The 24,024-nt window shown below is 32.7% G+C and overlaps 2 protein-coding genes across 6 annotated transcripts in view; one reads left to right on the top strand and one right to left on the bottom strand.

Annotated features, from left to right (window-relative positions):
• Positions 1-607: 607 nt before the first annotated feature.
• Positions 608-19,676, top strand: prmt8b (protein arginine methyltransferase 8b). 4 transcript variants are annotated; one of them, XM_087247155.1, is made up of 10 exons: positions 608-1,195; positions 2,951-3,214; positions 7,086-7,241; positions 8,676-8,739; positions 10,441-10,583; positions 11,952-12,039; positions 12,446-12,561; positions 15,196-15,346; positions 15,756-15,877; positions 17,569-19,676. In XM_087247155.1, the coding sequence occupies exons 1-10, from the start codon at positions 1,127-1,129 to the stop codon at positions 17,650-17,652; spliced, it is 1,257 nt and encodes a 418-aa protein (XP_087103281.1). In that variant the 5' UTR covers positions 608-1,126; the 3' UTR covers positions 17,653-19,676. The 4 variants fall into 4 exon arrangements, with proteins under 4 accessions (XP_087103281.1, XP_087103280.1, XP_087103279.1 ...); XM_087247154.1 differs by having other exon boundaries at positions 2,948-3,214; XM_087247153.1 differs by having other exon boundaries at positions 2,945-3,214.
• The window catches only part of cracr2ab (calcium release activated channel regulator 2Ab), a 21,181-nt gene continuing 16,770 nt past the window's right edge, over positions 19,614-24,024 (bottom strand). For both annotated transcript variants that reach the window (XM_087248065.1, XM_087248064.1), the window contains exons 13-17: positions 22,929-23,067; positions 21,397-21,478; positions 20,932-21,148; positions 20,750-20,826; positions 19,614-20,162 (exon numbers count right to left, since the gene is read on the bottom strand). In XM_087248065.1, the coding sequence (XP_087104191.1) occupies positions 20,075-20,162; positions 20,750-20,826; positions 20,932-21,148; positions 21,397-21,478; positions 22,929-23,067 (603 nt within the window). In that variant the 3' untranslated portion in view covers positions 19,614-20,074. The remainder of the gene's footprint in view (positions 20,163-20,749; positions 20,827-20,931; positions 21,149-21,396; positions 21,479-22,928; positions 23,068-24,024) is intronic.

The following is a 24,024-nucleotide window of genomic DNA, read 5'->3' as shown; positions in this document are numbered from 1 at the left end:
TATTTCATAGCTGTAACAAGAGGCAATTTAATCATAACAATGTTAAAGCAGCTATCATAACATTATTTATTAATATGTGGCACTTTTTGGATTCTAGGAAGCTATAGGAATTAAAAGAGGCAACATTTTGGGACTATTGTTTTTGTTTACATCCCTTTAAAATGGTCTATGGTTTGTAAAATGGTATATGGTTTGTTGTCTCTCAAACTTGCACTTTATGAATCACCAAAGGCCACTTTTTTCTACTTAACAACAACAAAACAAGTAGAATTTACAGCAAATGCCCATTTTCGAAATTAAAAAAAAATGTTTTTATTTTATATACAGATATCTGTGAAGCTGTTTCTTCAATATTATTTCAAACAATACCAGCTCTAACAGGATATAAATGACGTTAGCAGCACCAAGGTTAAGGGTTCGATTCCCAGAAGCTATACAAGAACTTATAATGTGCATCGCTTCGGATAAAAGCGTCTGCACACGTCTGTCTGAATAAGTTCAGCCTTGAAATGGATTAAAATGCAATCGGCCTTGTGTCCTTTATTTTGAGAAAGTGGAGGTGCGATAGTTGTGTGGGAGGCACTAATTCAGCTACTGATACCGCTCCAGTTCTGCACTCGCTGCGCTCCAGTTCAGTCAGCAGTCTCTCCAACTTTACGCTTCGTTCCAGACGCATCTGACCGTCCACAACCAAACGACAAGGATTTCAAAAATCAGATAACAGAGGATCACCATGGCAAGCTTAAATGAAACATGCATCTGATCTGTCCAAGCACAGGTAACGCGGAGATGCGCAGCGCCAGGTGATGTGGATGCTGAAGCGGCGCGGATCAACTGGTCTCCAAGTGGCGCTCAGAACCTCCGGTAGAACTTTTTACACGATGGGTTTTCATTATAGGAGTAGGAATAGTGAAGTTCGAGGACTATCTGCTAAGTCTTTATGACAATTTCCCTATTAGTCTCTTTTTAGGCATTTACTGTTTATTAAACGCTTTGCAAATTAACAAATGGCTCGTTTCAAAGCGCACACCGAGTATTGCCTATTGCAGCGCGTTTTGAAACTTTTCTAGGAGATTTAGCGAGAACACTTGCCCTCATCGAGTTAATCCGGATCCCGTTGGCTCGTATGGGACTGAGGCACTCATCGCGGTGTCTGCTCCTGCGGAGAAAGATGGCGGAGGCGGAGAGCACGGAGGTAAGTCAAAGACTCCTTAAGCCATGGTTTAAACATCAATGCACGTATAAAAATTGACATGTACCATTGCAAATCGCGTGTGAATCGTTTTAGTATCTTATTAATGCGTAAATACGTGCATAATGACACGTTGATTTGGAGGTCATACAAATCAGTGCCCGGGATGTGTATGACTATGCAGACTAAACACCAGTGCGGCAGAGCAGGAAAACAAGTCCTGGCGAGATCAAACACCGCGTCCAACGTCAAAATGCAGAGCTCATATTAATATTTAGGATGCAGACAAGTTGAATGAAGATTAAGAAGACATATAATGATAGATGTTAATGGAAACCTAAAAGACAACAAATTAGCCTGATTCTGTAGCTATAAGTCGATAAAGTTACTCGTGTGCTGGTTAAAAAACACTCAGTTCCTCTTATATGTGTTCTGTTGGGTCACCGGCTGAGCGCTGTCCTTGGTGCTGCAGTATTTTGCCCCCCTCCCCGGCTAATTAGCATATTCACCTTTGCAAACCTAATTTTAATGTTGGCGTTGGTAATAGAGGCATCAAAAGAAGAGAAGCCGTGGATAGAAAGGTGAAACATGAATAGCAAGATGGGGGAAAACACAAAAACAGGGTGATAAACGTTCATGTAGTGTATTTTGTCTGTCTGCTTTGCTGTTTTACACAAGTATTTTTATAGCAATGAGTAATTGTTTGACATCTATCTGTCTGTCTGTCTGTCATGTTTTTTTTTTATCGCAATCACTAATTGTTTGACATCTATCTATCTATCTATCTATCTATCTATCTATCTATCTATCTATCTATCTATCTATCTATCTATATCTATCTATCTATCTATCTATCTATCTATCTGTCTGTCTGTCTGTCTGTCTGTCTGTCTGTCTGTCTGTCTGTCTGTCTGTCTGTCAGGCTGTCTGTCTGTCTGTCTGTCTGTCTGTCTGTCTGTCTTTCTATCCCTCTGTCTGTCTGTTCTGTTTTTGCTGTTTTTACAGTCTTTTAAGTAATGTGTTCCAATTTAATAATGTATTTTTCCCACATTTGGACATTATTTATTTATTATATGAATAAAATAATTGTTTTATTGCTCTATTTTCTAAATTAAAATTTGACCTTATTTATTTATTACATAAAATACATTTGTTGTATGTGTGTGTGTAATATTTATTCATTAAATTATATTTAAAATGACTATAGTTTTCTAATTCTCTTAATTGTCTACTTGTGTTTTTATTCTCAATTAGTTTCTGATGTTTAAATTTTTTGGTACATTCATCATATTTAAAATGACGTGTTTTAGAATTCATAAACAAAAAAATTACAATAAAAAGGCCTAATAAAGATAAAAATCGTGAGCCTTTTTTCTGCAAATACTATTTAAAAGCTTCATTCAAGATGCATTTAAAAAAATCTACAAAAAAGGGTATTTACAAAATAAAAAGCACTAAATAAAGCTGAAAACCATAAGGGTTTTTCTGCAAATTAAAAAAAAAAACTTAAATAAAATAACAATTCATTTTAAGGCAAATTTCCAATAAATAAATAGCTCTTTTAACAGTAGAACATCATGTTCACAACACCAAGGTCGTGCGCTTAAAAACCCAAGGGCAGCACAAACCAATAACACGTGTACTTTAAACCCAGTATGAGCTGTTTCCGATAAAACTGTCTGCCAAATATGTAAATACACTTATTGAATCCCAGTGAGCCTTTGCAGATTATTATGCTCTTGTCTTGACCAGCAGCAGCAGCAGCAAAAACACAAGCAACCTCAGCATCAGCAGCAGCAAAGTATTTCCAGCATCCCCTCGTCCCAGTCCCTACAACCATCTCCACTACCAAAACCAGTGACCTCAGTTCATCATGTCCCTCCTCACCCTCCACACACGCCACACGTCTCTGCCCTTTCTGCCTGCCCCGGCCGAGGAAAGATGGCCAAACTGCTCAACCCAGAGGAGATGACATCTCGAGATTACTATTTCGACTCTTATGCCCACTTTGGAATTCATGAGGTAATTGGATGGAGTTTTGGGGTTAGTTTTTGAACTTGTCTCTTGCTTGTCTGTGTTTATATCTTAACTATCAAGTTGTTTTTGATCACAGAGATTGATTTTATGGGTTGCACTTTCAGATTAAGAAAAACTCTAAACAATGCTGGATTATTTACACCCAAATTGGGTAAAATATAGACTAATTTAAACATTCAGTTAAATTTGGTCCTATTCATTTAATTATATCCTATTTAAGTTTACCCAGGAGTTGGGTTTGTTCATTTCTCAACTCCATTCCTTTAGGACCACTAGGACTGCATGTTTTGGATGTCTCCTTTGTCTGTCACACTCATTACAGCTCTTCCAGACTTTGATCCAGAAGCTAATGATCTGGATCAGGTGTGTTTGCTTAAGGAGACATGTAAAATGTGCAAAGCTGGTGGTCCTCCAGGAATGTGGTTGAGAAACACTGGGTTTGCCAATCTCACATGCAGAATTGGGTTGAAATGACAGAATTGGGTTGAAACTGAAACAAATGATATAAAATAATAAGGGTGCACCACAAATAAACTATTTGCATAAGGAAAACCGGAGGTAATGGGAGGTAAGTTTGGCATTGTGCTTTATTTTTATGCTTCATGACAATAATGTTTGGTATTTTAATCTGATATTAAAATCAAAAGCATATCTGTAGCCAAATCTCATTTTAAATTCAATAATTTTGCTATTCCAGATTATATTTTCTATGCAGTATACAGTAATAATCAGCATGTTTATTTATAGTTTTAGCCATTATTAATTATCTTTATTTTTTATTTTTTATTTTATTTGGTGTTAACAAGACAATGCAACATAGAAAAATTATAGACTGTTTTATTTTTCTTATTGTCCCACTATCCCCTCAAAATAAAATAAATTAGTATATGAATTATAAACAAACATATCCTCTGAAAGAAAAAAAATCAATAATAATAAATAAAAAAGAAAAGAAAAATTATAAGAAATTATTAAAAAAAATAAATGAGCAATTTACTATAAAAATGGAAATGTTCACATTAAGGTGTCAATATTTCCCCTTTCCAATTAATTACTGTGTAAAAAGACTGTGTAAAGATCTGATATCAACTGAACAGGGTACGCCTTTGATATAGTCTGAAACAGGGTTCCAGGTCTTGTAAAAAAATTGAGAGATCCTGAAAGTAAACATCTTAATTTCTCAAGTTTTATGTAACTAAAGATTTCTCGGATCCACATGTCATGTGATGGAGGAATCATCTGTCTCCATTTAATAAGAGTGGCTTGTCTAGCTAAAAGAGTAGAAAAAGAAATAACCTGGTGAAATGCAACACTCAAGTCATTATTCAATATAATTTCACTTTTTTCTCAATTAATTTTTATTTGTTTAGTATTTTTATTAGTATTCTTCATATTTAAAATGAAATATATTTTCAATAAACAAACCTAGCAAAACAATGACAATAAAAAGACTGATTAAATCTGAAAATCAAACAGCTTTTTCTGCTAAAAGTTTTTTTTTTTTTCAATAAATCTAAAATCAAATGAAATGAAATGTCAGGTTATTGAAACCTAAATTGGATCAAATATGGACTTTCTTAAACATTGAGTTAAATCGGGTGCTATTAATTTAATAAAAAAAACATTTATCAGGAGTTTGATTAGTCTCTATTACATGCAAATATAATATTAAAAGCATATATGTGGCCAAGTCACAATTTAAATTCAGTGTTTTGTTATTCCAGATTATATAATCTATATAGTACACAGCAGTGTTTCTCATCCACATTCCTGGAGGACCACCAGCACTGCATGTTTTGGATGTCTCCTTTGTCTTATACAGGTCTTTCAGTCTCTGCTTATGAGCTGAGGATCTGAATCAGGTGTGTTTAGTTAAGGAGACATAGACAATGTTTAGAGCTGGTGATCCTCCAGGAACGTGATTGAGAAACACTGGTATACGGTAATAATCAACATGTTTTGAGGTTTTTGCCATTATTCAATATATTTTCACTCTAATAAGTTTAATATTCAGTGGATGAACTGTGATGACACTTAATGACTTACATTATGACATCACTTATTGTATGCATAACTTACTCCCATAATTCACACAAAGAATCATGGCGCATTGAAAATAGGTGGATATAACTTGTACCACCATTCAAGAACATACTTAAAAATGTCATTGAAACCATCTCCCAATCTCATTCAGGAAGAAGCGAATGCACGTCTTTGATATCAGCACATTCAGAGCACGATGGTCAAATTGGATCTGTCTGTAGATAAAAGAACAGTTCTTGATAAGGCTGAAAAAGAAGGACAAGAGTACGATAGCGAGATGGGGAAAGAGAGGAAGAAAAGGGAGAGAGAGAGAGAATTAGAGCGCTGGGAGGGCTGGTTGGAAAGATGTGTATCAGTTAATCCCAGCAGGATAAATGGAGACCTGTCTCTATAAAAAGAATCCTGGAGACACTGTGCTTTGTGTCCTATATATTGTCCTCCATAGGACTCCAAGGGAAAAAAAGGTCCAGAAATGAGGGATAAAAGTCAAGGATTCAAACTGCACCAAATTATGTACTCTAGCCTAAATACTGCTAATGCACTATAAGATTATTGGTCACACTTTACAATAAGGTTTCATTAGTTCATTTATTTACTAATATGAACTAAGTATGAATAATACTTGTACAGCATTTATAAATCATAGTTCAACATTTAGTAATGCATTATTAACGATCAAATTCATGCTTGCTAACATTAGTTAATGCATCGTGAACTAATAACGAACAAGTGTATTTTCATTTATTAATCTTAATTTACATGAACAAAGACTGTAATATATTAATTGTTCATTGTGTGTTCATGTCAGTAAATGTATTAACTAATACAACCTGATTGTAAATGTTTACCAGATTATTATCATTATTTTTATTTATTTGTTTTTTTTTTATTTATTATTTTTTTTATTTAATTTAATTTAATTTTTATTTTATTTTATATTATTTTTATATATTTTTAAAAGAAGGTAATACAAAAATTGTGAATTAAAGTGATTAAAGTAAGCAATACGGATAATTATGTTACAAATGTTTCTATTTCAAGAGAATATATTTTCTTGCAGTCCTTTGTTTACTTTATAGTACATTTTTGGTTCTTTATAGTATACTAAAAGGTATATTAAAATGATATATAAAGGATCATGTGAAATTTTGAAGAAGTGTGATGATGCTGGGATACAGATGTTCATCACAATAATAAATGATTATTTTTAAATATATTACTTTTTCCTTATGTATTATTATTTTAAGTGTACAAAGTGTACAGCATACAAAAGACTGAGGGTTTACTCTTCATGTGATACCACATTCAACTAAAAAATGGGGTGTAAAATGATGTGTTAGCCATTTATTTACTTAACAACAGCATATTGTTCTCCTAAAACTGCAAACTTCCATTAACAGGTTTCCAAGTTCAAGTTATAGAAAGCAATACTATTATAATCTCCATGTAAACTTCAAAAAAGTCTAAAACTGTTAACTTCTGGCTTTATTGCCTGCTTATTATCAAGATACTGGCTGTTTGTTTGCATTTATAAAGTATGATCTTATTCTACATGGCTAATCCTACCTAATCCCTAAACTACTACCTTACTAACCGTTAATAAGCCGCAAATTCTGAGTCATTTGTTAATAGTGGGAATTGTAGCTTAAAATAAAGTGACCAAAAAGTTTCAATTTTAACCTAAAAGACTAAAAAATATGCCAAATCATAACTTACTAACACATTATCTACTAAGTACTGCAATTTTCCAATTTGCAAAAGAAAAAGAAATGCATTAATCTGCCTAAAATGTTTTCCCTCCACCTCTCAACAGGAAATGCTAAAGGATGAGGTGAGGACGCTGACTTACAGGAACTCCATGTATCACAATAAACACATCTTCAAGGATAAGATCGTTCTGGATGTGGGCAGCGGAACTGGAATCCTCTCCATGTTTGCTGCCAAGGCAGGAGCCAAGCATGTGTACGGGGTGAGGACTTAAATTACTCATTAAGAGTTAGATGCTAACATACAGGCATTACTGCACAGCTCTGTCTTCATCACAAAGTGTGTGTCTTTATCACAAAGTATCTGTATGTCTATGGAGAGAGACAGAGTGGGAGAGTGTACTGATAATATCAATAGCCTTACTGTGCTTCTGCTCTGTAGTTAGATAACACTCCATTGATCCACCCACTAGGTCCAGTTTTAGTCGTTTTTCATCTTTTCTATTCTACAATAAGTTAAAAAAAGACTCACTTTCTGTCCAGAGCAAAAATACAAGCAGAAAGAGTTCACAGAGTACATCTAAAATGAACAGCTCGCTCAAAAAAAGGATTATTTACTCATCATGCAATTGTTTCAAACCTGTTTGAGTCTCTTCTGTTGAGCACAAAGAAAGATATAATAAGGCCTATTGCAAAAATCAGCCATTTACTTTCTTAGTGTTCCTATATGAATGATTTTTATATTGTTTTGTGTTCAACAGAAGAAATAAAACCATAAAAGTTTGGAACTACTTAAATGTGGGTAAATGTTGAGGACATTTTCATCTTTGGGTGAACCATGGCTGCGTCCGAAACCTCCTACTACTCAGTAGGTACTGCATTTGAATTTAAACGTACTACTCAGCCGTTAGAAGAGTACGTTCTATACAGTATGAATTTGAAAAGTATGAATGGAATTCGGACGTACTACATCCGCCATTTTGTCATGGTCACGTGACCTACCTGCGTCAGTGGCGTCGCCTCACTTCCATTCATGAATTCTCTCACGGGGCATTATGGGATAGCGCAGCGTGCATGGGATGCGCACTTCAGAATCTCGCCGGAAGTAGTAAGTCATCCGGGTACTTCTCGCCTACTGATTTTCGAATTCTATGAATTCAGACATACTACTCGGCTCGCATACTGATTTTAGCGTACTATATAGTATGGAAGTATGCGGTTTCGGACGCAGCCCATGTCTTTAATGGATTTGATAGCAAAACACATTTTACATTAATTCATTCATTTTCCAACCAACAAATATTCTGGCATATTTATTCATGTAGCAGATGCCCTTCCAGCCGCATCACAGTACCGGAAAACCCATACACTCTCTCATATGCACTAGACACTATGGCCAATTTAGATCCTTCAATTTACCTATAGCGCATGTGTTTGGACTGTGGGGGAAATCGGAGCACCCAAATTTCAGTATTGATTGGTATCGAATTCCAATATCATGACAACCCTAATACAGACAGCATATTTCAATACATTGCTTTGAATACAAACACAAAACCAATCAGTTAAATGCTGTTCATCCATCTAGCATGCGTCAACTTGCAATTGTGGTTCATTTGCATTTCATACACCTGTATCAATAGGTAAAATTGGTAATTAAGCTAATTATCATTGCTAATTATCATCTTGTCTTGTAGATCGAATGCTCCAGCATATCAGAGTATTCGGAGAAAATCATCAAGTCGAATCATCTGGACAGCGGTAAGATTTACATTGATGTTAGGCACAGGACAGTGTTTAGGTTTGATCTGCATTCTTGTACGGAATAGCAGAGTCATACATTTTTTTCTGCTGGCAAGTGGAGTGCCATGACACAGGAAGCAGCAGAGTCACTTCCTGTAGCTGACACTGTGTTCGGTGTGATGGTAGAAGCTGTTGTTCAGTTGTCCACAGCAGCTCTCATTAACACTGGAGAACAGCAGGCTAGTGAGGAGCCTGAGTCAGCGTGAGGGAGTCACTGCTACACGCACATACACATACACACATGCTTGTTCTATAGTTATCAGTGTGGGAATTTCCCATAGACATATTAATCCCTATAAACCACAGGTGTCAACTCAATTCCTGCAGCTCTGCACAGTTTTGCTCCAACCCTAATCAAACACAGCTGATGCAGCTAATCAAGGTGTTTAAGACTCTTTCTGAAGACCTCAATTATTTGGATCAGGTGTGTTTGTTTGGGGTTGGAGCAAAACTGTGCAGAGCTGCAGGAATTGATTTGACACCTGTGCTAGAATATAAGCCATGTATTGAAGAACACACACAAGCAGACATTCATTGGAAATTACCTCTTGTCTTTGGGAAAATGGGGGAAAAAGGTGAGCATTGCAGAATACATGATAAAGAAAACCTTGAGGAAACACATCAGTCAAATCAGGTATTACATTGTTATTTTTTTAGTGACTAAATGCATATTTTTGTAACCCATGTGATTTCTGAAATGTGATATTTATTTATAAGTAAACAAAAAAACATGGAGTGACTTGCATCAGGGTTTTTATAGTCATTTGTTAGCATTTTATTAATTTACTTATATTTATAATAATAAAAAGATAAGCTGAAATTATCAATTAAATATTATAACATAATCTCATGTCTCACTATATAACCATGTTTACATCTATTTTTGGGATATATATATATATATATATATATATATATATATATATATATATATATATATATATATATATATATATATATATATATATATATATATATATATATATATATATATATATATATTTTTGAGACAATCCATGATACATCCACCAATAATTGGTTTTCTTATTGCGTCATTAACGACAGCATTAAGAATATCCATTCATCAACCAATACCATTATACCATGCATCAGAAATATTAAAGACAGTTATCATGATATTTTGGCTAAATGATTTCCAAGAACAACATTGTGAGCATCAAACATTTACCTCCGAATCCAAGAAAATGTGTGCACTCAAAAAGGAGGTTTGCTGTTTGTTCACACACTGTAAAAAATGCAGGGTTCCACACAATTCCTTCATGTTGTCCCAACTCAAATTCATTAGGTTAACTTAATTGTTTTTACAAATTTTAAGTGGACTGAACATAAAACAATTAAGTTGTTCTAAAAAAGCACGTAAGAACTGTGTTGATTCAGCTCATTTGAAATAAATAGTTTGAACAAGCAGCAAACTGTATTTATTTGAGCTAACTACTTATTTAAAATGAGCTGAAACAACTCAATTACTGTTTTTTTTTTTTGAGGGGGGGGACTCAATTGTTTTATGTTCAATCTACTTAAATGGGTAACAAACATGGTTCAAATATTTATGCAAGATTAAAACTGACCATAGGTTAAATTTAAATGTTGGACAGAACCATACTGCCTCTCATATTAATGTGTTCGTGCATCTTGCAGTTATTACGATCCTTAAAGGCAAGGTGGAGGAGACGGAACTGCCTGTGGATCAGGTGGACATCATCATTTCCGAGTGGATGGGTTACTGTCTGTTCTACGAGTCCATGCTCAACACTGTCATCTATGCCAGAGACAAATGGCTGGTCAGTCTGTGTCTGTGTGTGCATGCATGAGTTTTCTGTCTCAAGGCCAAGGTTATTTGACTAATTAGAATGTGAAGCATGTGTCCGGGCTGAAAATGATCATTTATAATGGAAATGAGTGGCCGGTCTGATGAATGTCTACCACTGAATGACAATTTGGTCCGGAGGACAAGTGGCTTGTTAGAGAATTTTTTAAATTTTTTTATAGAACTATTGTGTTGGTGCCAAGACATTGTTTCACCCTGGGGTTATTTTTATGGTCCATTGAACAGGAAGGAAAAGAAAGAATGATGTGAAGTCACTGGAATAATTGGAATATAATCGTGCTTATGCCAGGAATGCATTGTTGTGGATTAAAATGTAATACGAGGGTAGTTTACCTAAAATTTCAGCCAGTTTCTGTGCTATCCTGTGATGTGATAATGCTTTAGTGCGTCATCAAAGATATTAAAGAGTCATACTAGATTGTTTATATTATATTATATTATATTATATTATATTATATTATATTATATTATATTATATTATATTATATTATATTATATTATATTATATTATACTATATTATATTATATTATATTATATTAATACAAAGTTTATTATTTTCTTATATTATTACATAGTTGATATTAGCTCAGATTCATTTAATATTTGCTTATATCAAACCCGTAAGCTGTAATTCCGAAATGAATGTTAGCAAATAAACACTAATCAAAAATTTATATTAAGTCATATTAACAAATGGTAATGTTATTATAATAATATGAAAAGTAATACATTAATATAATTATTATAATAACTTGAAAATATGTTGTAATAAATTGTATATAATACATTATTATATGTATTATAATTATTTGAAAATATTTAGTTTTATGACATCATAGTGTTATTTTTAATATATAATAATAAAAATATTTATAATAATAATAATAATAATATAAAAATAACATTATAATAACAAATATAAATACATAATAATATTTTTTCAAATTAGTTTTGAATTTGTAAAAAAATTGGATAATAATAGATTATTTTAAATATTATATTATATTATATTATATTATATTATATTATATTATATTATATTATATTATATTATATTATATTATATTATATTATATTATGACCTCATATATTTATATGAATAATAAAACATTAAATATTTAAAATATTTAAGATAACAAAGTAGATCATTGTCTAATAATAATTATAAATTATCAAAAAAAAATGTAAAAGTAGTTTTAAATAAAATATATAAATCATTTAAAAACAATCATTATATGTAATTATTATTAATCATATTTATATCATAATAACTTAAAATGATTGGATTTTTTAACTTGAACTTCTATTTTTCTTTTTTAGAAACCTGGTGGTTTCATGTTTCCAGACAGAGCGACATTATATGTGGTTGCCATTGAAGATCGACAGTACAAAGACTTCAAAATTCACTGTAAGCACAAACACACACACAGACACACAAGCACATATACACACACTTATAAACCATTTAATAATATATCTCCTTACTATTCCCTAATATATTTTTTTCTGAATCCCTTGCATTTATTTATCCTACAAATAAGAAATTAAGAAAAAAAAAAAAAAAACTCCTGTTGAATTTTATCACTCCCCCGCAGCAAAAGCTTTTCTTTTCTCCATCCCCTCCACTGCCTCCTTCTAGTTTTTGGATGGAAGAGTGAGATTCGTTTCGGCCGAATGTAATCAAATGCTGCCAGACACAGAGGAGGCACAAGTCTATTTTAGGTCCAAATGAAGGCGACCAGACACAGCCAAGACAGATTTTTCAACCTTTCAAGCCCATTTTCCATCTGAAATATCTTCAAATGTGCTTTCAGGGTGGGAAAACGTCTATGGATTTGACATGACGTGCATCCGAAATGTTGCCATGATGGAGCCCCTGGTGGACATAGTAGATCCTAAACAAGTCGTTACCAATTCCTGCCTTGTTAAGGTACCGTTTGGGCTCTTATGTGTATGTGTGAGCGAGATCTGATCTGAACCGACTGTGTGATAGGCCACTGCTGAACACATGTAGCGTGGGTGTTATATAACAGAATAATTCACAGTAAAGGGCCGCCTGATGACAGTGTGGTAACGTGCGCTCATCTCAACACATGCACTAGCACCGATCATTCATTTAAATTAGCCAGCAGAAGTCAGTCCTTGTGGGATTTCATGCTAATTATATCATATTTTGAAGCTTTTGCTCTGCTAATAAAATTGACTTAAAGGCCATACTATGGATGCTGATTTTTTGAACACAGAAGAAATGTAATTGCAACTTTTTTGCGTACATATGTAAATATTCTAACGTTCTTTGTCTAATGTTTCATAATTCTGGCTTTTTCTTTCTTATTATGGCTGTTTATATCAAGACAACAGATATTTTTATGTTGCTTTAACTTATTTTAATAATTTAATCAGGTTTCATCTCAATTTTTTAAGTTATATAAAGTTTAGCTTATTATTTTCAGTCAGTTTGATTAATGTAAGTTGAAATGACTAAAAAGGGTCATTTGATAAAAATTTTTTTAAGGCAGTAGGATTTTTTACAGTGTATGTCAAATCAGAATTTGATTAGATTTGTCTTTATTTTCCTTACAATATTATTAGGTTTCTCACAATTCTGATCTTATTTCACTTCATTTTGACCTCTATGCTCAACTCTGAAACACATACTGACTTTTCTAAGGGGAAAAAGGACAAGATTGCAAGATATAAAGTCATAATTGTTGAGATCTAGGTCTTTGAAGTTCTGATCTTGCGTATTTTTCTTCAGAATTATAGGTTTGTTTCTCACAGTTTCATGTTTATAGGCTTCCCTGCTATTCTGTCTTTATTTGTTGATATTATGACTTGTTGTTTGGGGGAATTTCTAGATATATATAAAAAATGAGAGTTAAAAGATGTAACTGTGAGAAATAAAGTCAGGCATAAAAAGGAAATAAAAAAAGGAACTACACTTTCAATACAAAACACCCATCTTATTGACAAAACACTCTTTGGTAACACTTTATTTTGATGGTCTATTTGAGTAGTATAATGTCTGCTTAATATCTGTTGATACTGCTCCTTCAAAAGACATTTAACTGACTATAAGAAACTTTGCAAGTACATGTCAGTTTACTCTAACCCTAACCCCAACCTAACAGTCTACTTATAATCTAATGAGAAGTAGTTGGCATGAAGATGCAATGTAACTTAAATTCAACAAACCATCAAAATAAAATGTGATCCTCTCTTTTAATACTACATAATATTTTTATAAATAATAGAAAGAAAAAAAATATTCTACTACAAAAAATAATATAAAAAAATAATAATAATATTGACAATATACTTATAATACACTACATAGCTTTTAAAAATCCACCTTTATCTTCTGTTTTGTTTTAGATACAAACGACATGGTCTACATTTTGTAGTTTAGTTCATAGTTTTCTGTAATAGTATTAAAAAATAAATCTTTATTTTATATACTAATATATTATTATTTTATTTGTTTGTTTATGTATAGTTATTTATTACTATTTTAAAATATTTTATCTGTCGCGTTAAATATGTACTGCTACAAATTTATGTATTGCTTGTTGTTGTTTTCATGTGTTCTTGGAGTTTATAAGAAATATAATTATTATTATTAAAAATTTATTTAAAAAAAATTAAAATATATAAAAAATTTTATAAAATGTTTTTATTTTTTTAATACAAAAACACCAATATTATTGATAATATACTTTTATAATATACTATATAATAATAATAATAATGAAAGAAAGAAAGAAAGAAAGAAAGAAAGAAAGAAAGAAAGAAAGAAAGAAAGAAAGAAAGAAAGAAAGAAAGAAAGAAAGAAAGAAAGAAAGAAAGAAAGAAAGAAAGAAAGAAAGAGAAAAAATGTTTTCAACAAGACTTTTAAAACAAGTATTATAATACTTAATCTTATTATACTACATACTCTTTTGGAAATAATAAAAAGACAGAAAAAAGATTTTAACAAGACTTTTAATACAAAACTGTCTCAAAAATACATAATGTTTTTAAATAATATAAAGAAAGATTTTTAGCAAGAAAGAAAGAAAGATTTTTAGAAAGAAAGAAAGAAAGAAAGAAAGAAAGAAAGAAAGAAAGAAAGAAAGAAAGAAAGAAAACATACTGAAAGAGAAGTCTGTGTTTTCATTGAGTCACCTGAGGGTTGAGTCTCTTTGAAGAGCAGAATGAGTCTCTGTGAGCTTTACTGAATGAAAGGCTGAACTGAACAAATGAAAGGGTCAATGCTGCCACTCATCTGTTCTTCACACAAAGCCTAAGAGGATCTTTGTTCACCAAGGCCAATGCTTGTGCCAACTTCTCTACTTATACGGGCACAAATATATACCCACAGCCAAACAATATAGTCTTTGAAACAGGATCTGTCCTGATGTGTGGGTTAAGGCTATATAACATAAACCACATTCAGCTTACATCACAGCTAAAGTATTTCATGGCCGATCGTCAAAAGAACTTTGTTAGTACAAATATGAAAGCCAGTCATAATCTCTATTTGAATATTCTTTAAAGTGTGATATATGTGATGTATTTCTTTCAGGAGGTGGACATTTACACAGTGAAGACGGAGGATTTGTCGTTCACCTCAGCTTTCTGTCTGCAGATTCAGAGAAACGATTACGTTCATGCTCTCGTTACGTATTTTAACATTGAGTTCACCAAGTGTCACAAGAAGACTGGCTTTTCCACTGGTATGTCACTTATTGTGTGTCTTATAATTATCTTCTTCAGATGAATCCAGTACTAAGTGAGCTGTTGTTGTATGTTGTTATACACTTGAAGTCAAAATTATTAGCCCCCCTGTATATTATTCCCCAATTTCAGCTTAAAGTGCAATTTAAATACTTAATTATTTCAATTAGGGTAATTAAGCAAGTTATTGTATAACGATGGTTTGTTCTGAAGACAGTCAAAAATATTGCTTAAGGGGGCTAATAATTTTGACCCTTAAATGGTTTTTAAAAAATTAAAAACTGCTTTTATTCTAGCCAAAATAAAACAAATAAGACTTTCTCCTGAAGAATTGTAGGAAATATTGTGAAAAATTCATTGCTCTATAATTTTGACTTCAACTGTATATTGTCGTATATTGACTTCCAGCCCCAGACGCACCCAGCACTCACTGGAAGCAGACAGTGTTTTATCTGGAGGATTATTTAACTGTGCGCAGGGGAGAGGAAATACTGGGCAGCATCACTGTGAGGCCCAATGAGAATAATGAGGTGAGGCTGTCAATGGTGAAGGTGGGAAATCTGATACTGAACAGTGGCTGTCAAACATTTTGACTCCAAGGACGTCGGTTGTCAAATGCAAAATTTGAAGCCCCCACAGGATATTTTTTGTAGTTATTCAGCTGTAAATAAAATGCTGGAATTTTTGTCTTAATTTAATATACTAAAAATTAAATTAAATTAAATTAAATTAAATTAAATTAAATTAAATTATTTTTGAACTTGAAGTAGACTGAATTATTTTTTCATCATATATATATTTTTTTCATTTTCGTCACCTTTTTTTGTCTTATTTTAAATCAATTTATGCCATCTTGCAAACAGCAACTTCCAATCTAAAAATCTTAGAATAAACTAAAAAAATATTGCAAAAATGTGTTTTCATAAAAATAGTTTTAGGACTAACAATTTAAAACATGAAACACATTTCATATTTTAACTTTGTTGCATCTCATGTTACATTGTTTTGGGCCAGCTTGCAAATAGCAGCATGTAACTGATCAGATATTCAACTTGGTGTAAGATAATATTTCTGCTATTTTGTTTGTCTTGCAAATAGCATGTTTAATAGCAAAACATTTTTTAAGTCATTGAAATTAATAACATTTTTAAAAACATTTTAAAATATATTTTTGTAAATATTTTTTGTCTTTAAAAATGCAATACATTTCAGTGATTTTTATCTTACCTTATTTGTTGGAAATAACATGTTTAAATATTTTTGAATGATATTTAGTAGAAGATGCTCAATAATTTTGAAAGATTTTATTAACTTAATTATTTGCAAATAGCAGCATGCAACTGGTAAAATATTTAGGAACTTGATGAAAGGACTGTAGTGTATTTTTAACAAAACCTACATTTTTAAAGATATTTTAAAATTAAATTAATTTCAGTGACTTTTAGCTTACTTTGTCTTGTAAATAGCACATTTAATAGCACAATTTTAAAATTAGATTCATTAGAAGATGTTCGATGATTTTGAAAGATTTTAATATTTGCATTAACTTATAATGAACTAAAATAAGAAATTAGTTGCTTATTTTATTTTTATTGTAAACCTGTTTTGTCTTATTTTAATTATTTAAGCCATCATGCTTCCCCCTTTGGAAATACTGTATTTGCAAATATTAACGCTAATAAAATCTTTCAAAATTATTGCAAATCTTCTAATAAATATAATTTAAACATTGTGCTATTAAACAAGCTATTCTCAAGACTAACAACATAATCTAAGTCACTGAAATTAATACAATTTCTAAAAACCTTAAGAAAATGTATTTTTACCACAAAACCTACGTTTCAGAAAAGATTTTTTTTTAAATGCCATAAATTTCAGTGACTTTTAGCTTATTTTGTTTGTCGCAAATAGCATGTTTAACCAGATTTTTATTATATTTATTCAATTAATAATTTGATTATTTATTAAATTGATACTTTGCATTCGTATTTACAGTATTTGTATTGTATTATAATGCCCTAAAATAAGAAATAATTTGCTTATTTGTTCTGTTTTTAAGCTTGTTTTGTCTTATTTTCAATTGGAAGTGTGCTGAGGCCCTCTGGTGGCTTTTGTCCTTTTCTCTGAAACCTACTTGTAAATTAAACCAATAGTAAATACACTGCAAAGAAAAACCCAAATGATACAAAACACTGAAATATCTTTCTCTGCTCTGTTTCAGCGTGACTTAGACTTCACCTTTGAGTTGGATTTCAAAGGACAGCTCTGCGACGCCGCCATCTCTCACGACTACAAAATGCGGTAAAACCCTCACAGCATCCTAAAGCCGGGACCGCGTTTCCCAGAGCGATTCGGCAGAGGTCCCCCCTCCGCCTGTGTCTGGATAAAAGAGGCTGCTGAACGGCAGGAAACCTCAGTGATGTCATCAGTGCCAGTCCAGCACTAAAAGCAATAGTGTCATCACATGTCACGTTCTTAAATGCACATAGAGGATAGACTGAAAAAAACATCACTCTGAATGTAACTGCTAATGAGTCTGAGAATGTCAAAGTCTGTGTTTATTTCACCTTTAAAGATAGGGAAAGAGTTACCGAACAGTATATAACGCCAATGTGGAATCGTACTATAGTGCCTCGTTGAAAAGGCTTCAGTTTGGGTGCGTACATGAAAACAGCATGAATGATTGTTCTGCTTATATTTAAGTGCTTTTATTGTGTTTATATTGATTGGGTTTGTGTCGAGTCGTTTAATATAGTGACCGCTGGCATGTTCTATGCTTTGCTTATTATTTAAATTCACTCACTAAGATCCTCTAAGAGCAACTATACTGTTTTAAGTCATCAGGATTTGTTATTTTTAGGATGAACTAAATGTGTTTTAACTTGAGAGTATTTTTGGTTTCGTGTTCTGTCAGGTCACTGTCACATACTACCTGTTGAAGAAAGTCTGATTGAGTTAAAGTGGGTTTTATATTCGCACATTCGTTCATTTTTGAACAGTGACAGCTTTTGACATATTTAAATATATTATATTCTGTCTGAAATCGCATCTAAGTGTAGCAGAGGCCAGCGTGTGAAGTGTTGTGCAGGTAAACCTCCCTCCCTACCTCTAAAAGGTGCTTTAGCGACAGACGCTTGAGGCAATGGTATTTAGCCTCCCTGTTAGAGCAACCAATTCCCATGCGGAAAGTCTATGACTCAATCCCAGCTTGGAGCGGGTTGGGTGGTTAAATTGGTGCCATTACCCGGATGGGAGTGAGGTTTAGGGGGGTGAGTGTAGCAAAGGCCAGCTAGTGAAGTGATAGGTAGAGGCCATGGTCTTTAGCCTCCTTGTTAGAGCAACCAATTCCTGACATAAACATGCTATGTGCATCCTGAGCCGGGACAGTGAGCAATGTTTGACAGTCATTCATTAATTTTCCTTTAGCCTAGTCTCTAATTTATCAGAGGTTCCACAGCGGAATGAACCGCCAACTATTCCAGCATATGTTTTATGCTGAAATATCTTGATCTGATCTTTTTTAGCCTGACTTGGACTTCAAAGGACAGCTCTTTACCGCCACCATCTCAAACGACAACAAAATGCGGTAATCTCTCATCTCTGATTTATTCAGAGAGTCGCCACCGTGGAGTGAACCCCCAACTGTTTCAGCATATGTTTTATGCAGCGGATATCCTTCCAGCCTCAACCCAGTACTGTAAAACACCTACACTTTCACATTCACACACACTCATACACTATGGCCAATTTAGCTTACCCAATTCACCTTTAGCGCATGTCTTTGGACTGTTGGTGAAACCGCAGCACCCAGAGGAAACCCACACGAACACGGGGAGAACATGCAAACCCTACAGAAATGCCAATTGGCCCAGTCAAGACTCGAACCAGCAACCTTCTTGCTGTGAGGCGATTGTGCAACCCACTGAGTACACCTTGAAAGTCGCTGGCTGATAATATGATTTCCATACTTTTCTGAATAGTAATAATAATTAATAATAAATGATATTATTAACGGGAAAGTCTGAATGTGCGAATATAAACTGATTCATGTAAAAACAAGAGCAGTTCAGATGAAGACAGCGAACGAGGCACAAAATGTTTGACTCTTAATTTAGCCAAGGCTTTTTTCCTCCCCTTCAATAAGGTATATTTGGATGCTTTATTTTGTCGTCATCATCTAAACTGCCTTGCAAATGGTTCCTGGAAACACTTGTTGTTCACAAAGATCTGCCGGTCAGTTTGAAATCCAAGTTTCGTGATGCTAGCAAGATTTGAGAGGATTTTAATGAGGCTATAATGTGATAAATAAATGGAAAGCAACAAACAAAATACATTTTCTTCTGAATTACTTTGCTTTTGCTTACCTGGTTGAATTGGATATTTTGCACTTATCACACTCTTTTCTCCATCAAAAGAATGGCTATTGTAATTAACACTTGTTTGCATTATACAATAACAAATAGAATATATACAGTACAAAAATCATTTTAGGTGAAAAACTGTTCAAACTACATTATAGTTCACATACAGTTGCACACACACACATCAGATGAGCGCAGATATACAACGCTCTTTGCCAAATGGACAGGAAAAGCCTTTTTACATGTTACACTGTTCATTTTTGATTCAGGCGAGGGTAAATTCAACCTTTTTCCATCTAAAATAAATTATTTACATTAAGTATAGTGTGGTTGATACATGATGATACATGAAGCATATTGATTTGGTCACTTGCAGCAGGTTTTCTTCTTTAATGGTTGATCCCCCAGTCTGACTGTGTTTACCCAAACTCTGTCTTCCTGTTCCCTCAGGACTCTGAAATATATCAGTTTTTGTTAAAATAATAAAAATATGAGAAATGAAATAGCTCTAAATAATACTGATATTATTTTATAAATGAATATATAAATTATTAAACCATGAAAAGTAACAATTGACTTTATTTTTATTTATTTCTTTATTATTAATATTATTATTATTAACAATAATAATGATTCTTATTATTATTTCTAATCCACAGTTCTGCATCATTTATTTGATCTGATTATAATATTTAAGTAGCAGGTCATGTGATCTCAACACGGCTGCCACCTGTACCTTTCAAAGTAAATATACTACATAAGGTTTGCACAGTATGCAATAAGTATAACAGATATACATTTAGTATAAATATATAAACATATCATGCTGATCTTTTTTATTATAAAAAGGAAAACCAAATTGTTTCTTGGTATCATCTTTGTTTTTTTTTTTTGTTTGGTTGTTTTGTTGTCTGTTAGCTGCCTCACAGTTTCATTACCCCCCTTTTTTGTGTGTGAGTTCCAGCTCTGTCAGAAGTATTACAAATATTGAGGCTAAATGACATACAAAAACATTATATTGTGTGATATTAGTCCTCTTACCTGGCCAGGTGTATCATGGCCTCCAGCACATTAGCTCCAGTATAAGCACTGCACTCATAGAACATCAGGTTTGCTTCCTAAAAAACATTGATATATTATAAGTCTATGCGTGAAGACATCGTATTAAATAAATAACCTTCATAGTATTTAGTTGTACTGTAATATATTGTGTACATCCATACCTCTGCTAGCAGATCAGCCTCTTTTGTCTGCACTTCTCTCTCATTCTCTTTATCTGATTTGTTGCCGAGGAGCATGACGGGGATGGGGTCGCCCACAGCCTCCTGTATGCTGGATAACCAGGGACGAACTGAGCTGAAACTGTCCTCCATTGTGATGTCATAGATGACTACCACACCATCAGCTTTGCGGAAAAACTGCTTGGTAATGCTGCGATACCTGCAGGCCACAGAGTAAGTCATGCTGGAGGTTTTGTCATCAGTGAGATCATGATTTGGTTGTATTATAGACTACTCTGGATGATAAGCTGTGGAAATGATAATACTAAAGTGTAAAGACTGAGGAACAAAAACAAAGCATGCTAACTGATGGGGAATGTTAATGCCCTAAATAGGAAGATATTAATTATATAAATGCATTTATAAATTACATAAATAAACGTTAGTATGATGTTATCAGGGCCTCACCTTTCCTGGCCTGCTGTATCCCATAATTGAAGAGCCACATGACTGTCCCCCAAATTGAGTGTTCTCACACTGTAGTCAATGCCTGTACAAAAGTAGGGTATTTAAAAAACATTGAATCACTTTATGCATATATATATATATATATATATATATATATATATATATATATATATATATATATATATATATATATATATATATATATATATATATATATACATAAATAATAAAAACAGTTGCATATTAGATATAGTTATATGTTTAATCACATTTAAAAAAGGGAAAATATAAAACTATAAAACAACAACAAACCATTACCCCATCATAGCCACTAGAGTGTACTGCTGAGTAACATTTACTCTACTCCAAAAGAAAAAACACTTGAAATTCACTTAATATGTATGTATAATAACAAAAGTTGTATATTTAGTTATAGTTGAATGTTTAGATATAAATTTTAAAAATGAAAATTACCCCATTATGGCCACTAGAGTGTACTGTTGAGTAACATTTGATAATTATCTTGAACATTTGAACATCTGTTAATGAACTCTGCTCCAATAAAAAAATAAAATCCACATTTTTTTTTACTCTTTACATATTTTACAGAGAAATTTGCCTCTAATTTAGATTCATTTTACAAATAAACTACAAAGTGTGCATTTGTTAATGAAAACTTTAGGAATAAACTGAAAGTTGTCACTGCATTATTAAAATTAATATTAAACTAAATATTATAAAGACAACAAAATAGCATTGACTGAATATTAATTTGGAACAGAAAGTTCAGCGTAATTTTTGTGGATGCTGTTTGGTTTTTTATTAAGTTTAGTTTTTGTTAGTATTTTTTTATTTTTTTGTAAATTATTATTTTGCAAATAGGTTAAAAAAAGGCAAGGAATGACTTACAAATGGAAATCAGAACAGTTACAGAGAATAAAAACAGGTACAGGCAGGTGTGTGTGTATATGTGTGCATGTAAAGGTAACTGAGTGAACAGGTCAAATTATACAAATAAGAGAACATAAAAATACACGACATGCATATTAGTAGAATTTGGTTTAATTTCTGATACTACAGTCAAATTCATCTTTGTTTTGCTCAGATTTATTAAGTCTAGGGAGAAATGGTCTAGAATGTGAACTGATGGTGTTTGACATAATCTGCTGTGCTATGTGAGCCAGGTTTAAATGCAGAGAGTGTGACTTCTCAAGCTCTCTCATGTGATGCTGCCTGCTTTAAGAACTCCATTATAGCAGTCTGGCATAGCTTTAAGTAACACACATATTTAATGCTCTGAAAAGCCTTTAAGAAGTAATAACATGCACAGCAATAATATGGAATATTTAGATGTCAAATGCTATGAAATTTGTAACATTTCCCACAACAGAATTAATTAAACCTGATAAAACAAGATAAACTCAAAAAAAGGAAAATTTATTTAAAGGACCAAATTGTTTTTACCTGAAAATCCATCATTGCATGTGTTAAACAGTCAACTCTCCAAAGTTTAACTGTAAATCTCAGCTTACCCACAGTGGCCGAGGTGGCAGAATGAAACTGTCCATCACAGAAGCGGCGCAGCAGTGCAGTTTTGCCAACACTGGAATTTCCTACCAGAATAACCTTAAATAGGCGTTGAGGAGATGCAGTGGCACCTTCTGTGGGACCCTGCATTTGAACAAAATACATAAAGATACCTCTTAAAATTACAAATAAGAAATAGTTGCATTACAATGCAGCATCTTTTAGACCTTTGCCCTGAAGTTCTTGTAATCTAGCACATTTCTTGCACTAAAACTCTCGCTTTTCACTCTTGCTCATATTTAAATGAAACAATAATTATTTTTAAGACTTTTATGTAAATATTTTCACTTTTAAGGAGGCAATTTTTGCTTTGGTAGTCGGTTTAGTAGTTTCACACACCTATAGACTGAGACAATTGCATGTAATGTCACAGTTTTTGCACAAAATCGCCTTTTAAAATTAAATAATAACAGCATCATTTTCAAATTGTCAAATGCCTTTTAAATGTTGTTGCATTCAGGGCCTAAAATTCCCTTAAAAACGTTAGTGTTGTCTGTTTTTAGTGTTATGCATCCATTTTAACTAATTATAATGCTCCACCATCAACAATCACATTCCACTTGCCACTTTTGGGTGATTAAAAGCAGCCTTTAGGCAGACATTGTGCAAATGAGTTACATGGTGACATACACGGTTAACAATTTCTTTTAGAATTTACAGTAACCTTCTGGCAGCAGTTTGCCAGTAACTTACTGTAAATCACAATGTAAATTACTGTAAAATTTCCCAATGCAACAATGAAATACAGTACCATTCTGCATAATTGTCCTACATTAATTTACAGTTCATATTACAGTAAAATAATGTGTAATTTACAAAAATCAGTAGCAGTGTAAATCACAGAAATATGTATATATAAATATTTGATAGAGATTAACATACTTTGTTTGAAACTTTTTTTACTTTGCAAATTGTTTACATACACAAACATGCTTGCTAAGGCAAAAGTAAAAGCATGAGAAGTGTTCTTTTAAAATGCATATCTTCAAATAATAAATAGGGACTCTATGAAAAGAGCTCAGATGCAAAAACTTCTAAATG

The sequence above is a fragment of the Danio rerio genome, chromosome 4 (genome assembly GCF_052040795.2).
Source record: "Danio rerio strain M-AB ecotype USA chromosome 4, GRCz13ab, whole genome shotgun sequence".
Classification (NCBI taxonomy): Eukaryota; Metazoa; Chordata; class Actinopteri; order Cypriniformes; family Danionidae; genus Danio; species Danio rerio.
This window is presented reverse-complemented; position numbering and strand designations above follow the sequence as displayed.

Excerpts from the sequence above, each read along its gene's own strand:
- prmt8b (XM_087247153.1), top strand. The coding sequence starts at position 1,127 with ATGGGACTGAGGCACTCATCGCGGTGTCTGCTCCTGCGGAGAAAGATG. Across the intron at positions 7,242-8,675 it reads GAGCCAAGCATGTGTACGGG|ATCGAATGCTCCAGCATATC; the intron begins GTGAGGACTTAA and ends CTTGTCTTGTAG. Across the intron at positions 8,740-10,440 it reads GTCGAATCATCTGGACAGCG|TTATTACGATCCTTAAAGGC; the intron begins GTAAGATTTACA and ends TGCATCTTGCAG.